The sequence below is a fragment of the Chlamydotis macqueenii genome, chromosome 19 (assembly GCF_036417535.1).
Source record: "Chlamydotis macqueenii isolate bChlMac1 chromosome 19, bChlMac1.mat, whole genome shotgun sequence".
Taxonomy (NCBI): Eukaryota; Metazoa; Chordata; class Aves; order Otidiformes; family Otididae; genus Chlamydotis; species Chlamydotis macqueenii.
Genome location: NC_141574.1, coordinates 3,196,302 through 3,217,292, shown reverse-complemented (window position 1 = coordinate 3,217,292; position 20,991 = coordinate 3,196,302). Strand labels below are relative to the sequence as shown.

Here is a 20,991-nt window from a genome sequence, read left to right as displayed (position 1 = left end):
AAAGCAATTCAAACACTCTGCATAATTACAATAGCACTTAATTGATACTACTCTTTTTTTGTTAGACAAATTACTTGTATGCAGGTGAAGTGGTTCAACAGAATGAGGGCATTAAAGCAAGAAGAGATTGTGAATCAACATCATGTAAAAATTACATTAAAAAAAAAACAAGTTAAACCAATTATTCTACAAGCTGGGCTTCTCTACAACTCCCGCACCTGGCTGCAGACACTGCCCCTCTCCAGAGCCCTACATCTTGGTCCCTTATAGCTCAGCCCTGAAATAAAAGGCAAAACCCACGCTGATCTCCAACACTTACTCTCCTTCCAACAACCAGCTGTAGCCAGTGACGTGTGGAAAATACAGCATATGGTTAAAAACGGGTGGCCTCCATCACTACTGTCCTGCAACCTGAAACATTTCAAACTGCCTTCCACTTGAACTCACCTAAAGCAGCCAATACCTTCTGTACAGCACACCGGAAATGAGGTCATTAACGAAAATGGCAGAAAAGACTAATTGTTTGCACTCACGCTGTATTTTCAGCCAGGTTTCTGGAAGGGATTTACAGAAAGTGTAACTGAGCTTCCCAGCGCCTTGTCCAGCATTACTCTGCCAGTTTTACAGGCAGACTCACTGAAGCACAGAGGGGCTCAGCGACTTGCCATAAATCACACACGGCAAGGCTACGTCATGTTTCTTTTGGAAGGGAGGAAAAGAAAAAAAAAGGACAGACCTTTCAAACGGAATTCCATCACCCTGACCAGAGTCAATGGAAAGACTCAAACAAACCTCCATAGACTTAGATGAGTCCTGAAGCTCTTGTGCATGCAAAAGAAGCTAGAACGTCCCAAAAGAGCAATTGCAATTTATAGTCAGTAACTCTGATATCGAACCACCACAAAGCATTTAATATCCAACTGCTAAAACTACAGCTACAGATTACTGGGTCAGAAATCTCCGTTCCAAAAAGTTCCTGACTATAAATAAGCTACTTTGCTTGTGGTGGCACTTCACGATCTATGTTAGAATATTTAAATTGCGATTAACACACTATTTGTTAGCTGCTCAGAAAAAATCAGAATAGATGTATTTCACTTTGAAATGGTCATCTGTCACAGAAACAGTAATTCTAACCAGTTCTGTAACAAACTGTGTATCGGTAACTATTTTTAACTCTCAGCATCCAAATATTCATTCACTAATATTCCTAATGAAGCTGTAAATGTATGCGCTAATTAAGTCTTGTTACTTACTCATCTGCACTTGAATCAATAAATGACTGCTTTGAATATAGAACAGGAGTGTTCAGAAGGACAGTGTAACCCGTCAAGCAACACAAAGCAAACCACGAGTACAGATACGATTCAGTCGCATTCACTTCCTCTTACAAACCCTTGATAAAGAGAACCTTTCTCTACTACCCTACTACTCTGACTCTTTGGGAGTTTTACTCAACACAATCTGGGTTATTAACATACACTAAAATGGAAAAAAAGTCAGAAGAAACGTGATTTTCAACTACAAACTGGAGTAAACTTCTACAGAGACATAACTGACTTCAATCACCTCTTCAAGCCTTTCAGCAGAAGGGAACCTCGTACTCCAACAGTACATTTTTTGCAGGGTTCTCCACACTCGTCGTCCCAAAGACCTACGCTCAACCGAACACAGATATAAACAACCTTATAGGAAACGGTTTAAGCTACATTTTATTTACGCCATGTCTTTAAGATGTACATCTTTCAAGGAATGCATTTAAGTGTTGGTTTCAGTGCCAAAACATTTTCCCTTCAAGAATGATGTTTTGTAGACAGAAAGAGCAGAGCTTGTAAAACACGATTACTCATGTGGTTAAACTTAGTCCTGCTAAAAAACAAAGACAAACAAAAAAATGACTAGTGCATCATATTGGTTTACACGTATTTCTGAAAAAAAAACTGCTGAAAGGTCAACAAGCCTATTCTGAAATCTACTGTAACTAAGGAATCTTTCATTTTATCTCCATTTTACTTTATCCCTGAGTTTTCATCAACACATTCCAACTCAAATTTCTTTCTTTCAGTGAACCTCAAAAGCCCAGTTATTTTCACTAACAGTAATGCCATTAGAAAAATATATTTCCGTGTCACTCTGATATTTTAACAACTTTAAAACTATAAATCCTCATTATGATGTGGATGCAAACACCCTCTCAGCTTTATAAACGATAACAAAACAGTAACACTGAAGGTCGGTGCTGAATGACTTGTTTCTGCTACGAACTCCTGCTCTTTACTTGCTCTTAGCCTGTCGGCACTTCATAAATTATTCCCACAACTGAAATTAAGGCACGTTTGGCCTCACTTTTAAAAACAGTTAATTTAAAAGAATCTTCACAATATACTGACGTTCAAAAGATTGTACCCTGGTTGCGATGCAGGAAGAAATGCGGATTGTGTGGAATTAACACTAAAAACAAGAAATTGAAGCTAAAGGGACCAAACCATTCACCCTCATAATTTTAATCTTCCACAGGGAGAATCACCGGCACTAGATTCAAGGCACAGGAGGATAAATAGGCAGTGTACTTTGTCCTGTCTGGGTCCACCCAGCTGTGTAACGACACCGAGAATTCAATGAAATACAGAGTATTTCTATCCCAACTGTCTATGTACAGAAACCTACAGTACCACAGTAATCAAACCCCCTTTAATTACCTAGCTCTTGTTCTGCTATAGATTTAACACGAGCTGTGCCTCAGCTGAAGACCACGTTCATGTCATTTCGGTTACCAACAGCTGACATTCACCTATCTCAGCCGAAGTCAACGACAAAGTGACCTACTAAAAGTCAAGTTAATCCCAAACTCCAGCTAAATACCACAATATTTGGGGAAATTTGTGTTGATGATAATAATTAACTATTCTAACATAATTTTGGAGAATTATTTCCATTTTAAATGAAGCAGCACTGAGACAGACGTCCAGTGAAAACCATACATGAACATTTTCTGACATTGTACAAAAAGTGATGGCAGCAAACTAAAGAAGAAAATCAAGACATCACTTTGTCAGATCTTAGAGAGAAATGAAGAGACTCAGCAACAGCATGCATGTTCTCTCATGCTGACAATGCAATAAGACAAGACTAAGAGTTACTGAAACAAGTCAGTGCTACCAATTGTTGACTTTTGTAACGAATCAAACTCTGCCATAATCTCTTGAAATGTATTGTGTTAGCTCTTTATAAAAATAGTAACTAATGACAATATTTTAACTAGCTTACACTTTTATAATTATTTATTTTTCTATTTTATGTAAGAAACAATTAATAAGAATTAATACTATTAAAATATTTTGAAAAGCATAGGCAGCTACGAAGACCAGAGGCTTCACAATTCAGCGATGGGACTGTTCCTCAAAGAGCTTTATGTCTCATAAAATACTGCTGGCTCTTAAATTTGTCTTTAAATTCATAGTCAAACAAGTCACCCTGCTTTAAAAAAAAAAAGTGCATAAATATGATATGAAGGAACTGCTTTACAAATGCAAATATTATCCATCAAATAGTAAGAGTCTGCAAAGGCTGAGAATCACATGGATTCTATATTCCCAACGAACAGGCTTCAAATACACCAGAGTCATGAAAACAAAAGCACTTATCCACAGCTCCACAGCTAAACCCACTGAAATGGAAACATCTATGATTTCTGAGGGTTCAAGTTTTATCTGGACTACATAAGCAGAAACAAAAGTATCAGGAGAAAAATACCGCATGAAATTCGCAGTTACACATAAAATTACTGAAAAAGCGTATCTGTCTCAGAATACATAAATTTTAATTCATTTATCATTGTGCCTAAAACAAGAAAACAAAGACATGTTTCCAGTTGTCAAATCATGAATAAAGCAAGAAAAAGCAAGAAAATAAATGGTAGGTTCCTTTATTCGCCAGGCAGCAAGCTGTCAAATTTCCATTGGTTTTGTTTACATAATTTTAGGTCTCATTAAGACCTTAATGGAAACAACATGATTTTTTCCCCCACCCAACGTGTGTTTTTTATCCTAATTTCTCTGTAGGCTAGTAAAGACCATATTTTTGAGCTAGTGCTGGCATTAAACAAACCACAAAAGAGTCTTATGAAAGAGAGGCAACAATTTTTGAGTCTATTTCATATATTCCCCTCTTTAATCTAGGCCTTTTAATCTTGCTTCAATCTAAAACCATTTCTGGTTGACGAGCGTCTCTGGTGCTTCATGCAGGGGGGCACCGACACATCCATTTGCTAAGACAATCCACTTTCAAAACTCTTCTTCCAGAGGCTCTGCAGTTCTTAGATCACCCTCAGACAGAATACTCGGGTGCATCCTAAACTACATTTAGAAATGGTCCTTAGGAAGAGCACTTCAGTAACCAGATATTCTCCAGGAATAAGGCAATGTCACCTTCTTTCCTTTAGCGTCACATTTAGTCTTTGGTACAGCTGCCACACCCCTCCTCAGCTGCCCTCTGCCATTCTTTCAAGAAGTCTGTATCCTAATGAAGCTCTGAAGAAGTTCTTTCTGCTGAAGACAGTTATTTTGACAGAGACATTGAGGGGTGATACATGTGGAACAAACTAGTACTAGTAGAAACAAGAGCCACACACAAATACTCTAACAGATACTGATAGATATTGCTAAGTAACCTTAGTTAAAATTTAAAAAACTGAATAAAACAAACCCCCAAAACTCCTAGCTGAAAGTGTCTACGTTTTCTAAGAAAGTTGTAAGACGTTCATTCTTGTTGCCAAAAACTTCAACCACCTAACACCCACCTCGTTATAAAAAGGTGACTGGGGGTTGTGTAGCACAGTATGAATACTGAACCGAGCTCCCACCCAGGGAAACTTGTTAAAACACGAGGTTTTTTTCCATCTCTATTTTTAAAATATGCCGCAATTCTACATACTAAAACAAAACCCCCTTATTATTTCAAAGATTCTGATTTTAATAGAACTACAGTTTATTATTTTCTCAAGTGTGATAAGCTTTTTTTTTTTCAGTGCGCATTTTACTTGCTTCATCTCTTCTACTGTAGTACTTCACTGTCTACTCACCGCTAATCGGGCTCATTTTCGAGACGCTATCATTGATGTTTTCTGTCTGCAAGCAACTTAGTGCTACAATAATAAAGGAAGCTATATAGGAAAAAGAGGCTTGTTTTAGAAAGATATTGCAATAATTTTTGCCCACTGGGAAATAATTTATTTTTTTCAACTTCTCTGCTACTTAAAAATTAAATGCCCTCTGAAAGGTAAAAAGGAAAAAAAAAAAAAGTGAATGCATTTCTTTGGCAATGCTTGATGGTGAACACGCATCCATAGTTTAAATGTGAGATTATGCAGTGCTTCCACATGGATCAGCCATGCAAGTAAACAAATTAAAAAAAATTTCCAAAATCAAAAAGTCTAAGCACAGAGTTATTTCCAGTGAGGACAGCAAATGAATTATAGGCATGCTGGGTTTGAACTGGGAACTCACCAGGGAGCTTTTATGGAAAAACATCCTGCTCCAAACAGGTAAGGTCTTCACGTAAAGGGGAAAAATGCACAGAAATTAGATGAAAACTCAATTACCAACAAGTACACTGTATATCATGCTATCAAGATTTATGTAGAAGGTAAACAAAATAATATTTTATAACCGTTCATGGTGCCCTGGAAGAGACGTAGACCGCTAATGTCACCAGCATGCTGATGCTCACAAACATAACTGCCCACGTGAACAGTCCCAGCGACAAGGCAACCACCCACGGACGCGGGACCCCACGGGGCTGGCTCTCCATGCACAGCGGCTGCCACAAACGGAATGCACCAGCTGCAAGCAGGCTTTAACGTCACAATTCACATTAGACAGTTTGGGTTTCCTTCCTGAAATCTCCTGACAAATCTGAGGTGAAAGCAGTCAAGAGCCTTAAACAGACATTGAGGTCAAAACTGATAGAAAAAGTAAATTAGCATCAAAAGCAACAAATCTGTGGGTGTTTTCCATGAGACACTGAAGGTCTGAGTGCGACAGTTTTACAAATTTACTGAAAAAAGGCAAGTCCTAAGGAAAAATAACAACAGGTATGAGCACAACCTTTGAGAGAAAAATTACTCAGCCCTTTTCCTAGGACAGAAACAAACCATTAAATTCAAAATCTTTAGCAACCGTATGACACAGCAATCTTATTCCCCTACTTAAAAGCTTGCATGGAATGCAGGAAAGACAGCCCTAACTTATTTCAAATGTATTTGATATTAAAAATCACCTGATGTAGAGCTTAACATTTTTGACCACTCAACAATTTAGCTACACCATGATCTTATTTTATTTTTTGTTCAAGTATTTTGCACAGTGTATAGCTTTCAAAATGGCATCACACCCCATTAATTTTAGTGCATTTTTAATGGATAGCTCCCTTGTTCTTTACATCACCCTTGAAAAAGCCATCATCATACTGACATTTGCAGAAAATCTGAGAAGGAGGAACAGGAGGTAAATTTAGAGCTACTTACATGCTCAAGGCGTCTTTGATTCTCATTTGGGATGTAACGTCATCCACAAAATTGCTGAATAATTGATTTTTTTTAAATGCCAATGTGTTATTTTTCTTTTTATACTCTGACTCAGCGATAAATTCTGGCTAGCTGAAACAAGTGAAATATTTGCAAGCAATGAACTAACAGAAAAGGTCTATCATAGACAGCTGTATAAAGCTCAGCCATACACCTACACAATTAAAAAGACACCAGCCTGATAAAAAAGAATCCTGTGAAGTACATTCCATACAAGCACAACACCAATGAATGAAGACATCCTCTTAAAAAAACATTTAGGTGAAGGTACAAACCTAAGACATATATTCTTTGACATGCAAAGACGTAAAAATCCAATGGAAAATAGAATATTGCAGAAAAAAAACCCCCTATTTTTTTAGTAGTAACACAGGGGAAAAACCATACTGAAGATCTTTTGAACTCTTTATAACAGACTAGACTTTATCTGTTGGTATTTAAATAAATGTTTGGTTAACACTTTGGAGGAGAGAGCTCCTTTGGTAGAACCAGCTGCCTTTCCAGACATACCATACCGGCACTGGACAGTGACAAAACCCAATTAAATTCTATGAACTGAGCTGTATGATCTGCTCCACAGGCAACACACTCAGTCCCTGAGCCGAAGACCATTCCAGTGGCTCCGTAGAGATGAGCCCAGCACTACCGCAGCGTTTAAATACCCAACGGAAAGCTAAGACTTCTGCATAACCTATAGCCAATACAATCTAAAACCCAGGATGTACCTAGCGTAAATCTGAAGAGTCACTGGAAAGTGACTGAATCTGACTGGGAGCTTAAATTGTCATCCTGGGCGTTCTGGCAAGTATTTTTTTTCTTCTCTGCCTCAGTTTCTCTGTCTGCAAAAAGCAGGCACGTGACACGTAGCTGAGCTGATATGGAACATTTCAGAAGATAACACAGGCTTTTTGGTTTTGCACAACATACTACGTTGACCTGATTATACTTGCAAATTAACAAACTCTGTTTCAATTACAAATTGATCCAGGTGGATACATGCTTCAATGGAAGGTTTTGTTTGTTTGTTTAACGTCGGTACAAAATCTTGTATCATGAAGAAAATGTAATTACACTTTAAAAGACTATAGTAGAGTCTTAATAAAAAGCCTTAAGTGAGAGAGACAACTTAGCATTCCCTTTCTGTTACAAGACCTAATTTCTTTTAAGATCACCATTTTTTCCCCTATGATATTTATACAGGCAATTGTTTTTCACTATTTCCTTCACATAATATGGGTGGTACACTAACTGAGAGAGAGAACGTACAAATTACAAGATAATCCAGCCTTGAAAAGACAGCACCAGATGGCCATGCTCGGTGACAGTAACAGAGCAACGCCAAGGCAAAATCTCACTGACGTTCCCCATTCTCAGAGCTGGTGAGAAATTCCAAGGGAAAATCATGGAATGAAGATGATTTATGATTCAAAATTCCAACAGAATTTTCTTAATATCTTATGTGATTCTGACTTTTAGCAAATTGAAAACTGAGACATTCTTTGATTTTGTGTTACCATGTTTAATGAAAACTATTTAAGCTTTTAATGAGCTCTGCAACAGCCACTTATTCCAGCCTTCATCACTGTATGCTGCCATGGCGAGAATCCTCTCATAAATAGTGACATCTGAACAAAATCTAGTGCAAATAACTGTATTTCATATCAATTACAAACCACTACAGTAGTTGTTTTACTACCAAAATGTATTATAAAATATATTATTAAAAAAACACATCTGAGAAATACGCCAGAAAGAGAATGTCTGGCTTCAGCATGCAGGAAAGCTGACCTATTGCACCGAATTCTTTAGTTTTACTTTTTCATTTATTTCATGACTTTTTAAGTTATTTTCTCCTACTTAATTGTATCATGATGTCATGACTTTGCACTCCTTACTTTTGTTTGCTTCAGTAGTAGAACCTGGAATAAATTAAGCTCTCTGAGTCAAAATAAAACAAGGATATCAGCGATTTTCAGTACATACAATACCAGCAGTGAGAAACACTAAAATGATAAAATTGTATCAGACACCCTTCCTACTTTTCCCCTTCCTTGTCGAGGGTGGAATGAGGGATGGGATGAAGAACGGATAGAGTTTCATGTTTAAAAACACACTATCTAAATCTTTTGGATGGGAGAAGAGGAAGGTTTATTCCGTTTCCTGTAAGGTACAGGGGATGTCTCTGTTTTGACAAGACCCAGCTAACGCAGCTTACATCCTGGTGTTCCACCAAAGCTATAATGAATTTGAGAATGAAGTATGATCGAAATATAATGACTGTATCCCTCGAGAAAGTTAAAACAAATGCTGCTGTCAGAGAAGCCAACTTTTACAACAGTTTTTCTTTTGGGGCAATTACTGTTTCTTTTATTTCCCCCCTTCCTATTACAGCTCATCTGTGTCCCCACATTCTTACCAACTGGCAGCTAACTTCAACTCATTCCACAAACACAAGGAACGCTTATAAAGCGACCGCACAGCACAAAGCTGTCTTCTAGCATATTCTGATTCACTGCCTTTTATAGACAAGCATGAGATGGATCATACAGCTCTTCCCCTTTCAAATCTATAAGCTCTTTGTAAAAGAGCAATGAAGTAACCCATTCACCAGAGTTGAGAAGGAATTCAGCATTACTATTAACATTTTGAGAGGGAAACTGAGGCACAGATATATAAAGACTTATTAAATCTGGCTCTTTTACTGTCTTGCGTCCCCCTGATCTTTAAAACATAAGATGCTTCCTTACTCATTAGCGTTCCAGCCCTTTTGGGAAAGCCTGTCTGCTCCTCGGAACGTGCTGACAGCACAAACTACAGGAAAGCAAGTCAACGAGATGACAAAAAAAGAGGGACAAAAATTAAGTGCTTCATGAAGGTGCAGAAATTACAATGAGAGACTTGAAAAAGCAAGGGAAGAAACAGAGGGCAGGGAACAAGGAAACAATGATGACGGCAAGAAGGGAGGTAATGCTCCGAGATACTTAGTGCTGAGAACGTAGATCGTATTCAGAGTAAGAGAGTTTAATGATTGATCAGAAAATGTTCCAAACCCCACGAGTTTGCACGAAAAAAAAAGCACCGGTGATGAACAGCGCGGTCATGACACAACTCCAGAGTCTGGTCTTTCATTCCCATAGGGTACTGTGAACACTTTGAAAAATTTACTGCCATTCCACTTGTCAAGTAAAATGACACGCTTCCCAGCCCTGCTTGAGACAGATGATATTAAGAGCACTGATCAGTCCTTTCAGTACCTGAAAAATATTTTGCTGTCTTGGATACTAGCAGAAAAAAAAAACCCCAACCTGACTTTTTGGTTACTAAAATCTGCGAAACTTAAAATTAAGATGTCTAGTATTAAAGAAGTTTCTCATATGCTGAAAGCAAATCAAATTGATAAAGCCAGAACGGCTAATTTTATGGTATTCTTTTAGTCTTGCTTTTTACTTTTAAAAATGTACTGCAACAGATTACATTTTTAATTCTTTAAAAGTAGCAACAACAGAAAAGGAATCTGCTTTGAGGGCCGCTGAACAGGGACTGTAAAATCCAACTGATAGGGAGTTTGTCTCCTTTTCTGATCACTGCACAATCGCAAGGTTAAGCAGCTGCTCTCAAAGCAGAGCCTTGTTCCCTCGGAGCGGCGCTTAAAGGTGCTGACCATGTAGGTGTAAATACATCTGTCTTCTGCCATGTGCAGTAATACACGCCTCCTACACTTCTCAGAGCCAGGCAGATGGTCCCTGTCCTGTCGAAATATTACACTGTACAGACTTGCATCGCTACGTGTTTGCAGAAATAGGAGGGCAGATGTTAAATATGTTAAACACACGCTTTGCCCCCCCGAGGCTTCGGTTAAGGCTGCCGTCTCAATTTGGTCACTTTAGGCATGCCAGGCTTCTTGGATCCTAGGCATTCCTCCTAAATCCCTGCTTCATAAATACAGCTTTTCATGTTAATTTTGTGTACTTTCATCAAATATTTTGGATGCAGAACAAATGAAGGAAGCTTTCGGCTTTGCATTACACATCTACACGGGCTTCGCTGAAAATTATGATCCTCATTCATGAAAATTCTATTTACACAGCAGGGTATTTCCCATGACTGTTGTTCTCCCCTCTTACATAAGCCTCACTGAATACTGTAAATTTAATTAATTTTTAAAATTACACAACATAATAGGACAGGGACAGTTTATGAATAGTAAAATTTACTTAAAGAAAACTATGAATGTGAACATGCTGAATGTGTTTAAGATATTTAAAACAATAAATAAAATAATGCAGATTTATTACATTTGCAATCATTGCAGAAAAGTTTGCTGGCATCACCACGGCATTAAGAAAACGGCCTCTGTAAAGGCAGCTGTGTGAACTACCATTGTAACCCAGCTGCTTTTTTCAAACCATCATCCTCACCATTGCTCCTATCCCACTACCTTCCCCCGGCAAACCCTCAGACGGCTTTTTATTTTCTTTTTATGTCTTGTAGTAGACGTCATCTAGTTCTAATTGTCTATTCCATTCCTAAGAGTCTACCAACAGAGCCCAGAATTACAATTCTGTAATTCTGACTGTACTTTCCAGGTGACCTTTTTGATATTTTCCCTACCTCCTGCTTATCTCCACGCACATCAGCCTCTCCCGGTCCTGCCTCCCCTCCGGCCCTCCTCTGAGATCACACCTTTCTATACTTTCCAAATCCACCTGATTGCCAGCACAATCTACTTCCCTTGCCTGTGTTTACACTGTAAACAGGAAAAAAAAAGCAAAAATAAGCAACTGAAATGTATGTGTGGAAGAAGTTAAACCACAACATACTGTTTCTTTACTGTTTCCTAAGTCCCATTTACAATTATCTGTGAAGTTCAGGAACTTCTCTGCAGACGGCCTCTGTGCTTAGGGCAACTGCATGGTCCTAGCTCACGATTTGGCTCAACAAGCCCAGTGAAATTCCTGTTTACAGCAGCGAGAGCAGGACTGGACTGTTAGACAGACATATATATAGATACACAGGTATTATGTGCATATATACAAGCTTTAGAACCTCAGCATGCACACTCAGTGCGCTAAACAAAACAGTAACAGATTTTACAGGATGTCCTCAACACTCAAGCACAGAATATGGGAATTATTCAGGGAGGGAGGGAATATCCATGAGCTCTCACCTGAAAAATAATTCCCAGTTCACAAAACACAAGCTACAATTCACCTCACTATTGGAGTTTGAGCAAGAAATCATTGAAGCAAGCAAGACAGCGCCTGCACCCATTTGCCAAAAAGCAGGAAATGAACCTGTAGGACTCCCAATTATTTTGTCCAATCACATGCCATACAGAATCTATTTTTCTTAAAAATATAGAAGTAATCTGTAAATTTACGGATCAGACTTTTAACTTTTAACTAGAAAATATTCAGGGATTTGAACAAACAAAATGTGAGCAGGGAAAAAAATATAATAATCACCCACTAGCTTTTTTAATTAATTGCAAAAGCTGAAGATTTGAAATTTAGCAAGGAAAAAAATCAACTGTTGAACAGTACCAATGAACTTAAAATTGTTACAGCTTATGAAGCTCACAAAATCTTCTTTCTTATTCCCACATACATACAAATATTTTGTAGAGCTTTTCACAACAAACATTATGAAGCGCTTTCTCATGGCACAGTGAAAAGTACCAAAGTGCAGCTGGCTCCGGAATGAAAGTCCACACGTGAATTTCATAGTACAGAACAGTCACTTCAGAGGAAAAATAAGGTCAGGAAAACAGCAGGATTAAGTTTTCTCTTTATACTCAACCTGCCTTACTGTCTTTCCAATTCTGATAGTCAAAAATAATTTCTGCTTGAAAAGTTAGGAAATAAAAATAAACATTCTGTTAAAAAAAAAAAGTAAAACCATAACTTATTCTGATTGAACACAGCTCTGCTTATGTTTCATACCAATTCCTGGTGTGAAACCTCTTCAGATGTCAGAGTACAGTATTTCCCATATGGCAGACTACAAGAAAAGGACCCACCCAAACGAATACTCCTGAATTTTTAGAGATTTTTTATTTGTTCTCAGGTTTTGTTTACTTATCTGATGCTTGTTTTCCTTTCCTGTCTCCTCTTCCCCCACCCCCTTTCTGTTGCCATTAAATTACATAGACTGGAATTAAAATAAGGAATAAAACTAAGCATCACTAGTAACACAAACGATTTCCATATTCATTATAAATAACAAGGTTAAGAAAGGTTTGCACAGAGACTTACCCGGTGCGTTTGGTGATGGTCCCCAATGTCATTGGCTGCTTGATCTGAGCCAGAGGCAACACCACTGTCAAACTTGGAAGAGGCAGGAGACGAGGGTTCCCAGGATTATTGTTTGTGAAGTTATTGTAAGTGTCTTGGCTGTTCAATTTACCTTGATGGGACAGAGACGTAATAAAACACATCAGCGGCATTTTTTCCTTCATTTATCACTTCTAACAACTGCCTGAAATAAGCTATTGTAAACAAAAGGGGGGGGGGGGGCAGGAAAAAAGAAAAAAAAAAGAACGAACGAGCTCTTAATGCAAGCAAAAACATCACTAAAAGTCATCTTCATTTCAGGCAAAAATTAAATGGCAATGGAAGCAGCAAATATTTATTTTGGTATATGGGGATAAGGTCCCCTTCCATGGAAGGGAAATTATTCCTGCTGCTGCTGCTTGCCTGACAGTTTTGTTCACCAAAAGTTTTCAAGTTCAATTTGAAGAACAAGCTCTGGATTCCAATTCTCTATTTAAAAAAAAAGAGAGAGAGAATATCTGGAAGGGAACTTTTTTTCCTAAAGTACCACATACAGTGTCGGTAATTGAAAGTCCTGAAAAGGTCGCTTTTGTTGTCCCTACGGATAAAGGCACACACAATAGCAATCTGCTGAGCTGAGACCGGAGGAAAAGAATCGGTAACTCTATCAAATAAAGCCATGCCAAACTACAAGTAAAAATCAAGAAAGTATCAAAAAAGTAACAAACTTCATATTAATTCAAAAAAGAAGAAGAAGAAAACAAAACGTAGGCACTTAAAAAAGGAAGGGGAAAACATAACAAAACAATCCCAACAACCCTAAAATTAAGCTGTTTCAAAGAGGTCTGCGCTGGATACACGCCCAGTTTAGATACGCTTTCTTACTTTCTGTACCATTCTGTAGTCACAACCTTTAATTCTTCAGTTAGAAAAGGAAACGAGCTACAAATTTCATGGACAGTAAAGAAAGAAATGTGAAGAAACCAAAGAAAGAAGTTAAACAAAAAAGGGGCCAGTCTGTTTATAACAGAATCAAAAGTACTTTAAATAGACAAGCAACCATGAATTAAAAGGTTTAGATCATTAACTTGTTTTTCTGTGTTCCTATAATGCTGTGAAACGCTGGCTTTGTTCTTAATCAAAAGGGAGCCATATTGGGAATTAGGTTCCTAAACAACCGCTGCATTCTGCAGAGATATTATACAAATCCCAGGCCAAGCCCATACAATCTGACTGAAGAGCAGCCACCTTTTTTTCAAGGAAGAAAAACAGCACAGAAAAGGGTTTCTCACAGGAAGCTGCCTGAAAAGCTTTAATGGTACTTCAGCTGGATTGAAAATAGGAAAAGGAAGGAGGAAAAATCTTAATGAATGTCTCATCATCCTAAAGACACTCAATGCTTCCTTTACCCTTCTTTTAATACTATATAACTGTAAGCTTAGGGGTTTTATTTGTTTTTCTACAAAGTCCATGGACCCCTGCATCTTAGAAAAGCACAATAACAAAAATGATGAAATTACAAAGTGTATTTTGTGTTAAGTATCTGGCCTGAACATTGGTCAATACATTTTAAGAGAAACAGCAAGGCTTTAATGAATAACAAGCCTATTGAAGTCTCCGCGAGCAGATTTCATTAATAGCAATTTTCCTGCACCAACTTGGAACAAAAAGAAACAGGAAAGGGGGGGAAAAAAAAGCTCAGTTTTAAATTAAGACTGATTTTTTTTTTAAGATGAGTTTCATAATGCATTCTTGGTTCTTGTGGAAAGGAGTATGACCAGTTTTCTGCGTTACTGTGGAATTAGTTACCGCTGCAGTAATCAAGGCCTGAAAGTGTTTCTCCCTCCTGTATCCACCACGAGTGACTGCACGCTACACAGCAAACAGCGACCATGTCCACAGAGGGGGCTCCAAATGTCTGTAATTTGTTTTCTTTTACTTGTTAGGAATATAACGATTAACTATGAACTACTGAACCAAATGACTGTGTTGTAACAGTCCTCTCTCTCTCAGGGCACATTTAATTACTCGGCGCCCTCCACTCACAACACCACGTCGTTTTCCATACGCAAAATCTTCCGCTGCCTCAATAGAATCCCTGCACGCAGAGAAAGGAGGCATTTACAGATGTCCTTCGACACAAGGATGAGCCGCTCTACTTTCACCCAAGCTGAGGAATCCCAAGGCAAGCACGGATCCTCAGAAAACTGCAGGATTACGTCACCGCCTCAGAGCTTTTTAATTAATTGCAGCAGTAACATCCTACAAATTTCTAGGCTCATACATAAGAAAAGAAAACACAAAGTAAACAAAAAAAAACCCTAAACTATACAGAGCGAAATGAAAACATGCACAAAGATGCTGAATGGGACCAAAATCTAAGATGGTTCTTCTTTGAAAAAAAACATTCAGAGGTCAAGCAATTCATTTTTAAATGTATAGCTTAACATGAGGTATACAAACGTCAATTAAAAAATTAACTAAAGCAGAGCTCATAATGCACAGCACTTCACAGCACAAACATCATAAAAACATTCGGCTACAGCAAATGAAAAAGCTGTAAATAAAGGTATATCCCAATCGCTTTGCCTGCCAATCTGTATTTTCTGCATCAACATTCAGTTGCTTAACTGCACATAAATGTAATTAAAAGTGATAAAAGTCAAAATTTAAAAGTTGGAGTGCTACAAAAAGCAGACAAATTATTTCTGGCAGTAAAGCTTTTACTGAAAATCTGACCACAATAATATGACGATAGTGTGGATGAGTAAGGTTAAAGAAAATTGGGCTTAATAGAAAAAATAAAAATTTTTGCTTCCATTTTCACTGAATTATTTTTAGCTATTTTTCCAGTGGAAGTGTTCTATGCTGTTATACCTTCACCGTATGTTGCCTCAGACCTATCAGAGGGGTCCATGCTTGTTGTCTCAACTGCACAGCCGCGGGGTCCAGCAAATGCACTCTATGACCAGGGCTGTTCCTCTCCTAAGCTTTCACCAAAAGCTGAATTGCGCGTTCCGAATTTCACTGGAACACAACAGCGTCACACATCATGTTCGGTAAGTCATTTTAACACCCCCTAATATTATGGTGTGCTCTGGTACCCCTCCAGAAATGTGATGAAGTCACTCTCGTCCCTCCAGCCCTTCGAAGAGGGAAGCTCCTCCTGTAGTAACCGGGAGCCGTGTGCGCAGGACTGCTGTACCAGGCCAGAAGAGCACAAAGAACGCAGTCAGGCATCAACATTATTTCTACAGCTCAAGCAGTTGCTGATTCACTGTCAAAGGACAAGCAACAAATAAGCCAAAGTTTAAGTCCGCTAGAAATATCAAACACTTGTCATACAGCGAACCCTGTACTCAGGTTACCTTGCCACATGTGGACAGTATGTTTTCATCCAGGCAAGGAAATATGTATATTAATAAAGATTAAAACGCTGGAATTACAGCTTCAGCAGAGAAGCTTCATTTAGCACTGCCAATGTAACTCTAAATGCTAACTTGGTTGTACACTGGCAGCTACCCACAAATCACATCCCATTTACTATCCAAGGAATACTTTCTATTGCAATTAATCTAGAGAAAATTGATCACCATCACAGTTTCACGGCAAACATGTCCTCTAAAGAATCAGTCTGGACACTCCAAGCAGAGCATCCCGAGCGATGAGGCACTGTCCCTCGGTAATCGCCCAGAGCGGGAGCTTACCGGCACTCAGGACCCCTGAGAGGCAAGTCCTTTTGGTCAAGTATTTGTCTTTCCACAGGCTGCCACGAGAGAGATTTTCAGACGACAGTTGAAGAGCTGTGCATGGAATACATTAAAGCCAGTTTGGGCTAAGGTTTATTTTCGCCCGTTTGCCTGCCCTCCCTCTCCACTTTGGGCCACAGCTCAGGACTCACGTGGAAGGGAGCATCCGCGTTCTTTTCATTCAAATATTACAGACTCAAAGTTGAAATTCCTGATTACAGCTAAACTCAACTCAAAAACTAATTCAGCCTTTTAGATTTCCACTGGAGAAAACTAAAAGCAAAAAAAAAATCTTATGTCTCGATTTAAGTGGCTGGTAAGTCTCTTACTAATTTTACTAAAGGACTTGCAAGAAGCCGAGGCTGTCATGGCTCTGGCAGTCCGACAGCAGAAGTTTATTTACAAGTGCAGCGTTACATTGGATACACGTTGCCTACTGAGACACAGAGAACACGGTCAGTTAGTTCTGCCTTCGTACCTGTTTGCTGAAAGCCTGCAACAAAACCGCCATCGTATCATCCACCCAAAATCTGAGCCACGCTTTTCCAGACATTTATTCCACAAACACTCAAAGGAAAAACGGATTAAGTTGAGGATAAAAGTGAAGAAAGAAAACAACAATGGGCTTTGTTGTCAGATGGAGGGAGCGGCTGCCGTGCCGGCCTGGCCGGGCTGTATTCCCAAGCCAGCCATCATTAACAGACTCACTTCCACCGAGAAAAAAAAGGAGGCCTGAAAGTGCCGGACAAAAGAAATCCCAGCAGACAAAGAAAAAACAAATTAAAAGCACCATTATAAAACACAGATGCTATAAGGAAAATAAACTTCACAAGATTTACTGGTTTTTGACAAAGCTGGACATCTGTGGAAAAGACATCAGGAGCAGCTCCCAGGTACGGCCCGGCCCGGCTCCTGTCTCCGCTGCTTCGCCCTCGCCGCCATCCTCATCATCACAGCCCACAGCCAGCGAACCGGCTCAGCGCCACCCGCTTCACAGCGACGCGGAGAATCACTCCCCACTACCCACCGACCTTCCCCATTGCGATGTTAGGGCATGGATGGCTACAATGTTCACCTACGATTATTTCATTTACAATTATTGTTAAACCTATAAAGTACTCTTAAGGTATGAATGTGAGGTTTAAACACTGGATCAAATCACACATTTCTAAGTTTTTAAAAGACATTTTTGGATATAAAAGGAAAGTTACACTTAGGGAAAAACATGCTAGACTTGCTAGCTTGTAACACTATAAAAAAACCCATTCGATAACTGAAAGCAATTAATACAGTGAACTTGTCCTCTTCTGATCAACTGAGAGCCTTGTTGAATTCAGGCCAGATTTCAAACTGGTTGGCATTTGAACGGAGTACGACTGTCAGAGATCATCTTTGAGGAGAGGGGAAGAAAAACATCCTGATTTTTGCAGCTACTAATGACATAAATATACATCAAAATGCAGCACGGCAGACATTCCCGCTGGCCCCACGCAGCTCATCTGTGACTACAGCACAGCGCAGCCGGCGTTACGGAAAGAGACTCTATCGGATCCTGGAAGAATGATGTTGATGCAGCCCCGCTGATGGTACTGGTACTCTGCCCTTCTCTTTAGCCCACGCACAGCACCGCATTACTGCCACCAGATTGCTTCTCACCTGATTTAAACCTAACTCTAGAACATGGGGTGCCACAGATCCCAGCCTCGCACGCAGGCAACGGCCTCGGCCCATCGGATGGAAAAGGAACTCAGTAATTCACAACTGAGCTTAAAACCAAAACTACAGCCTACCAGCTAAGGGACGCAAACACCAACCTCCCACCATACTGAAATTAAATCATTTTATCCATTACATTTCCCCTGGCAGTTTCAATTGCGTGCGGCATGTCTCCTCGTTCACACACAGTGGCATCCTCTTTTGCAGATCCTTTTATTTGCCACCCTTTTGGTGAACAAGGCAAACAGGACATTTTTTTTTTTCTGGTAGGAAAGTAATGATCATAAGGATCGCAGTTTCTCTATACACTTCACATGAAAAACTAAAGTGGTGTCGAGCACCTCTCAGCCTCATAATAAAATGATTCTATGTTGATTTTTTCCATTTTTCTTCCATTACTCCCATACAAAAAGCTTAGTAATGCGGTGTTATTAAAATTCAAACCCCACTTGATTAGCTTTGATATCTTACAGTATTTAGCAGACTACAGTTCAAAGTGTGCCACGTAGTCTACTGACATTAACACTACACATAAACATCTTTAATTTGGTAAATAAAACCGCAGTAACTCCAGGCTATGCAATCATGTGGAGGCCAAGTTCTATAAAAACGAACTGTGTTTGGCCATTATTCCTGTTTTGCGTAACACTGAAGATTCCTCAACTAAACATTCACTAATCATATCACGCAAGGGAAATAAAATCCTTTCTAAGTGGCAGACAGAAAATGGCAGGAAAAACAGAAGTGTCATGGATGTGGCGGTTTATTTTGCTTTGCTTTTTATTCAATACAAAAAGTTTCCCGGCTGAGAATGGAAAGCTTCCCAGCTTCAGTTCCAAGACTTTCACCCTGGTTTCTGACCTTTTCTCAGACATGTTCCAGTATAATCTGTAATCTACTACAGTCGGAAGAGGAAACAGCAGCGCCCTGGTGAGAAATGCTGCCTTGTGACCTGCATAGCAAACCCTGCGGAAGCAATGCTGGCTCGCAGAAGTCGTTTGGAAGAGCTTGACAGACAAACTCAATAGCGTCCCGAGAAACACACTCAACGCCATCAGCCCTAATTACTGCCAAAGTGGGCTTTTTCTTTTATGTTTTGTTTTATTCAGTCAAACGTGTTTTATCTTTCCTTGTAACATGTTACACATTTTCCTAGAAAAAGTCATGAACCTAATTATTTGAGTGAATGGTCGCTTCTAAATTAAAGTTATGTCGCAATTTCCTTTAATTGTATCCTACCAAATTTAGCCTCATTTCACACCCTAACCCTTCATATTTCCAATACAATTAGACCCATTCAAGGAAGAACATTATGTATTAGCTACAGCATGTATGCACGCATGATCTAGCTACTTAGAGCAAATTTTTCTCTCAGCTAAACTGGTGCAAGTCCAAAACCCATCACTAACTTGATTCCATTGAAACGGAGGGAGAAAATTATGCAGCCAATTGTTTTCATAATGTTTAAAACCGCTTGATATTGAACCTTCTGAAACACAGCTGCACTAAATCTCATGATTATCCTAAGAAAGCAGAACTTTCTCTCTATTTGCATCCAGGCAAGGCATGTGATGGTGACAGGCGAGCTTGTAAGTCAGAAGACTCTGCCGAGACACGCAAGCACCAGCCTGAGTGCCTCGGCCGCTGATGAGACAGAGTCCTCTGCCCTCTCACCCGAGCTCCTTGAACTTCAGCTCTTCCAACTGCTTCTCAGCATCATCCACTCAAAATCTGAACGTGGCCTCATAATGTTCCTTTCCTCTTCTGATATTTCTCTTTCTTCCACTAACTTCAGTTTCAAAAACTCAGTCCCTCAGTTATAAAGCATGTCACTGATACACAAAAATCTCCTCTGTCCTTGGCAGAGGTTAGAAGAGAGAAGGAACTGTTGTGACCACTTTGTAACCCGTTACCTCTACCTGGCCAAAGATGGATTATGAAAGAACACTTCAGACCTCAAACTCTACCTGGGATTTAAATCTGTCATTTACTTCTACAACTAGTGATGTACAGTTGGTCATTTTGCCTGCCTCTGTGCGTATTTCTTCTTTTCCTGCATGAAAAAGAAATCACACTGACAGTCCGGTGGAATCAAAAAAGGAGAGGAAGCCACTTCTGCCAGAACAGTGACAGTGTCCGGGGCCCCAGGGCACCTGTCACAGATGGCTGTGAGGAGATCCCTAGTGTTAACTGTCTTGTGTAAAAAATATCTCTTTGAAAGCCTGAAACAAATGTCTGCTTCTTCCCTTGCCATTTCCCCTCCTCATTTTGTACAGATACCAGTTTGCTGTGCTAAAGTTCCTCAAAGGGATACACAGTAAAGGTGCCTTGATGCATTTCCTTAGAAAACAACCCCTCCACCACCCCACAAACAAATCTGGCATAATAATCATCTTTCAAGACTTATTTAACTAAAAATATTGTTGGTGGAAAGCTCGAGTCCATTTATGGGAAAACGCTCCCTGAAGTAGAACAACAACAGAACTGGTTCGCTAGCCGTTGGCTCCAGGCGCTGCGTAGCCATAAAGCAGGCGGCAGCAGTAACACTTCAGCTGGTTTGCTATGGATGGTGGTTACCAGCAAAATCGGCCAACTGGCCTTTCTGCTCTTGGGTCATCTCCAGTAACACCAGCCACAGGCAGGGAGAGGTCCAGCCGTGGTCATCCTATTT

At 39.4% G+C, this 20,991-nt stretch overlaps 1 protein-coding gene across 11 annotated transcripts in view; it reads right to left on the bottom strand.

Annotated features, from left to right (window-relative positions):
• The window catches only part of BCAS3 (BCAS3 microtubule associated cell migration factor), a 362,757-nt gene that overhangs the window by 214,771 nt on the left and 126,995 nt on the right, over positions 1–20,991 (bottom strand). For 9 of the 11 annotated variants that reach the window (XM_086762785.1, XM_086762786.1, XM_086762781.1 and 6 more), the window contains 2 exons: positions 12,838–12,988; positions 5,505–5,549 (listed from right to left, as the gene is read on the bottom strand). In XM_086762785.1, coding sequence (XP_086618911.1) covers positions 5,505–5,549; positions 12,838–12,988 — 196 coding nt within the window. The remainder of the gene's footprint in view (positions 1–5,504; positions 5,550–12,837; positions 12,989–20,991) is intronic. The other 2 variants (XM_086762787.1, XM_086762780.1) reach the window with 1 other exon arrangement.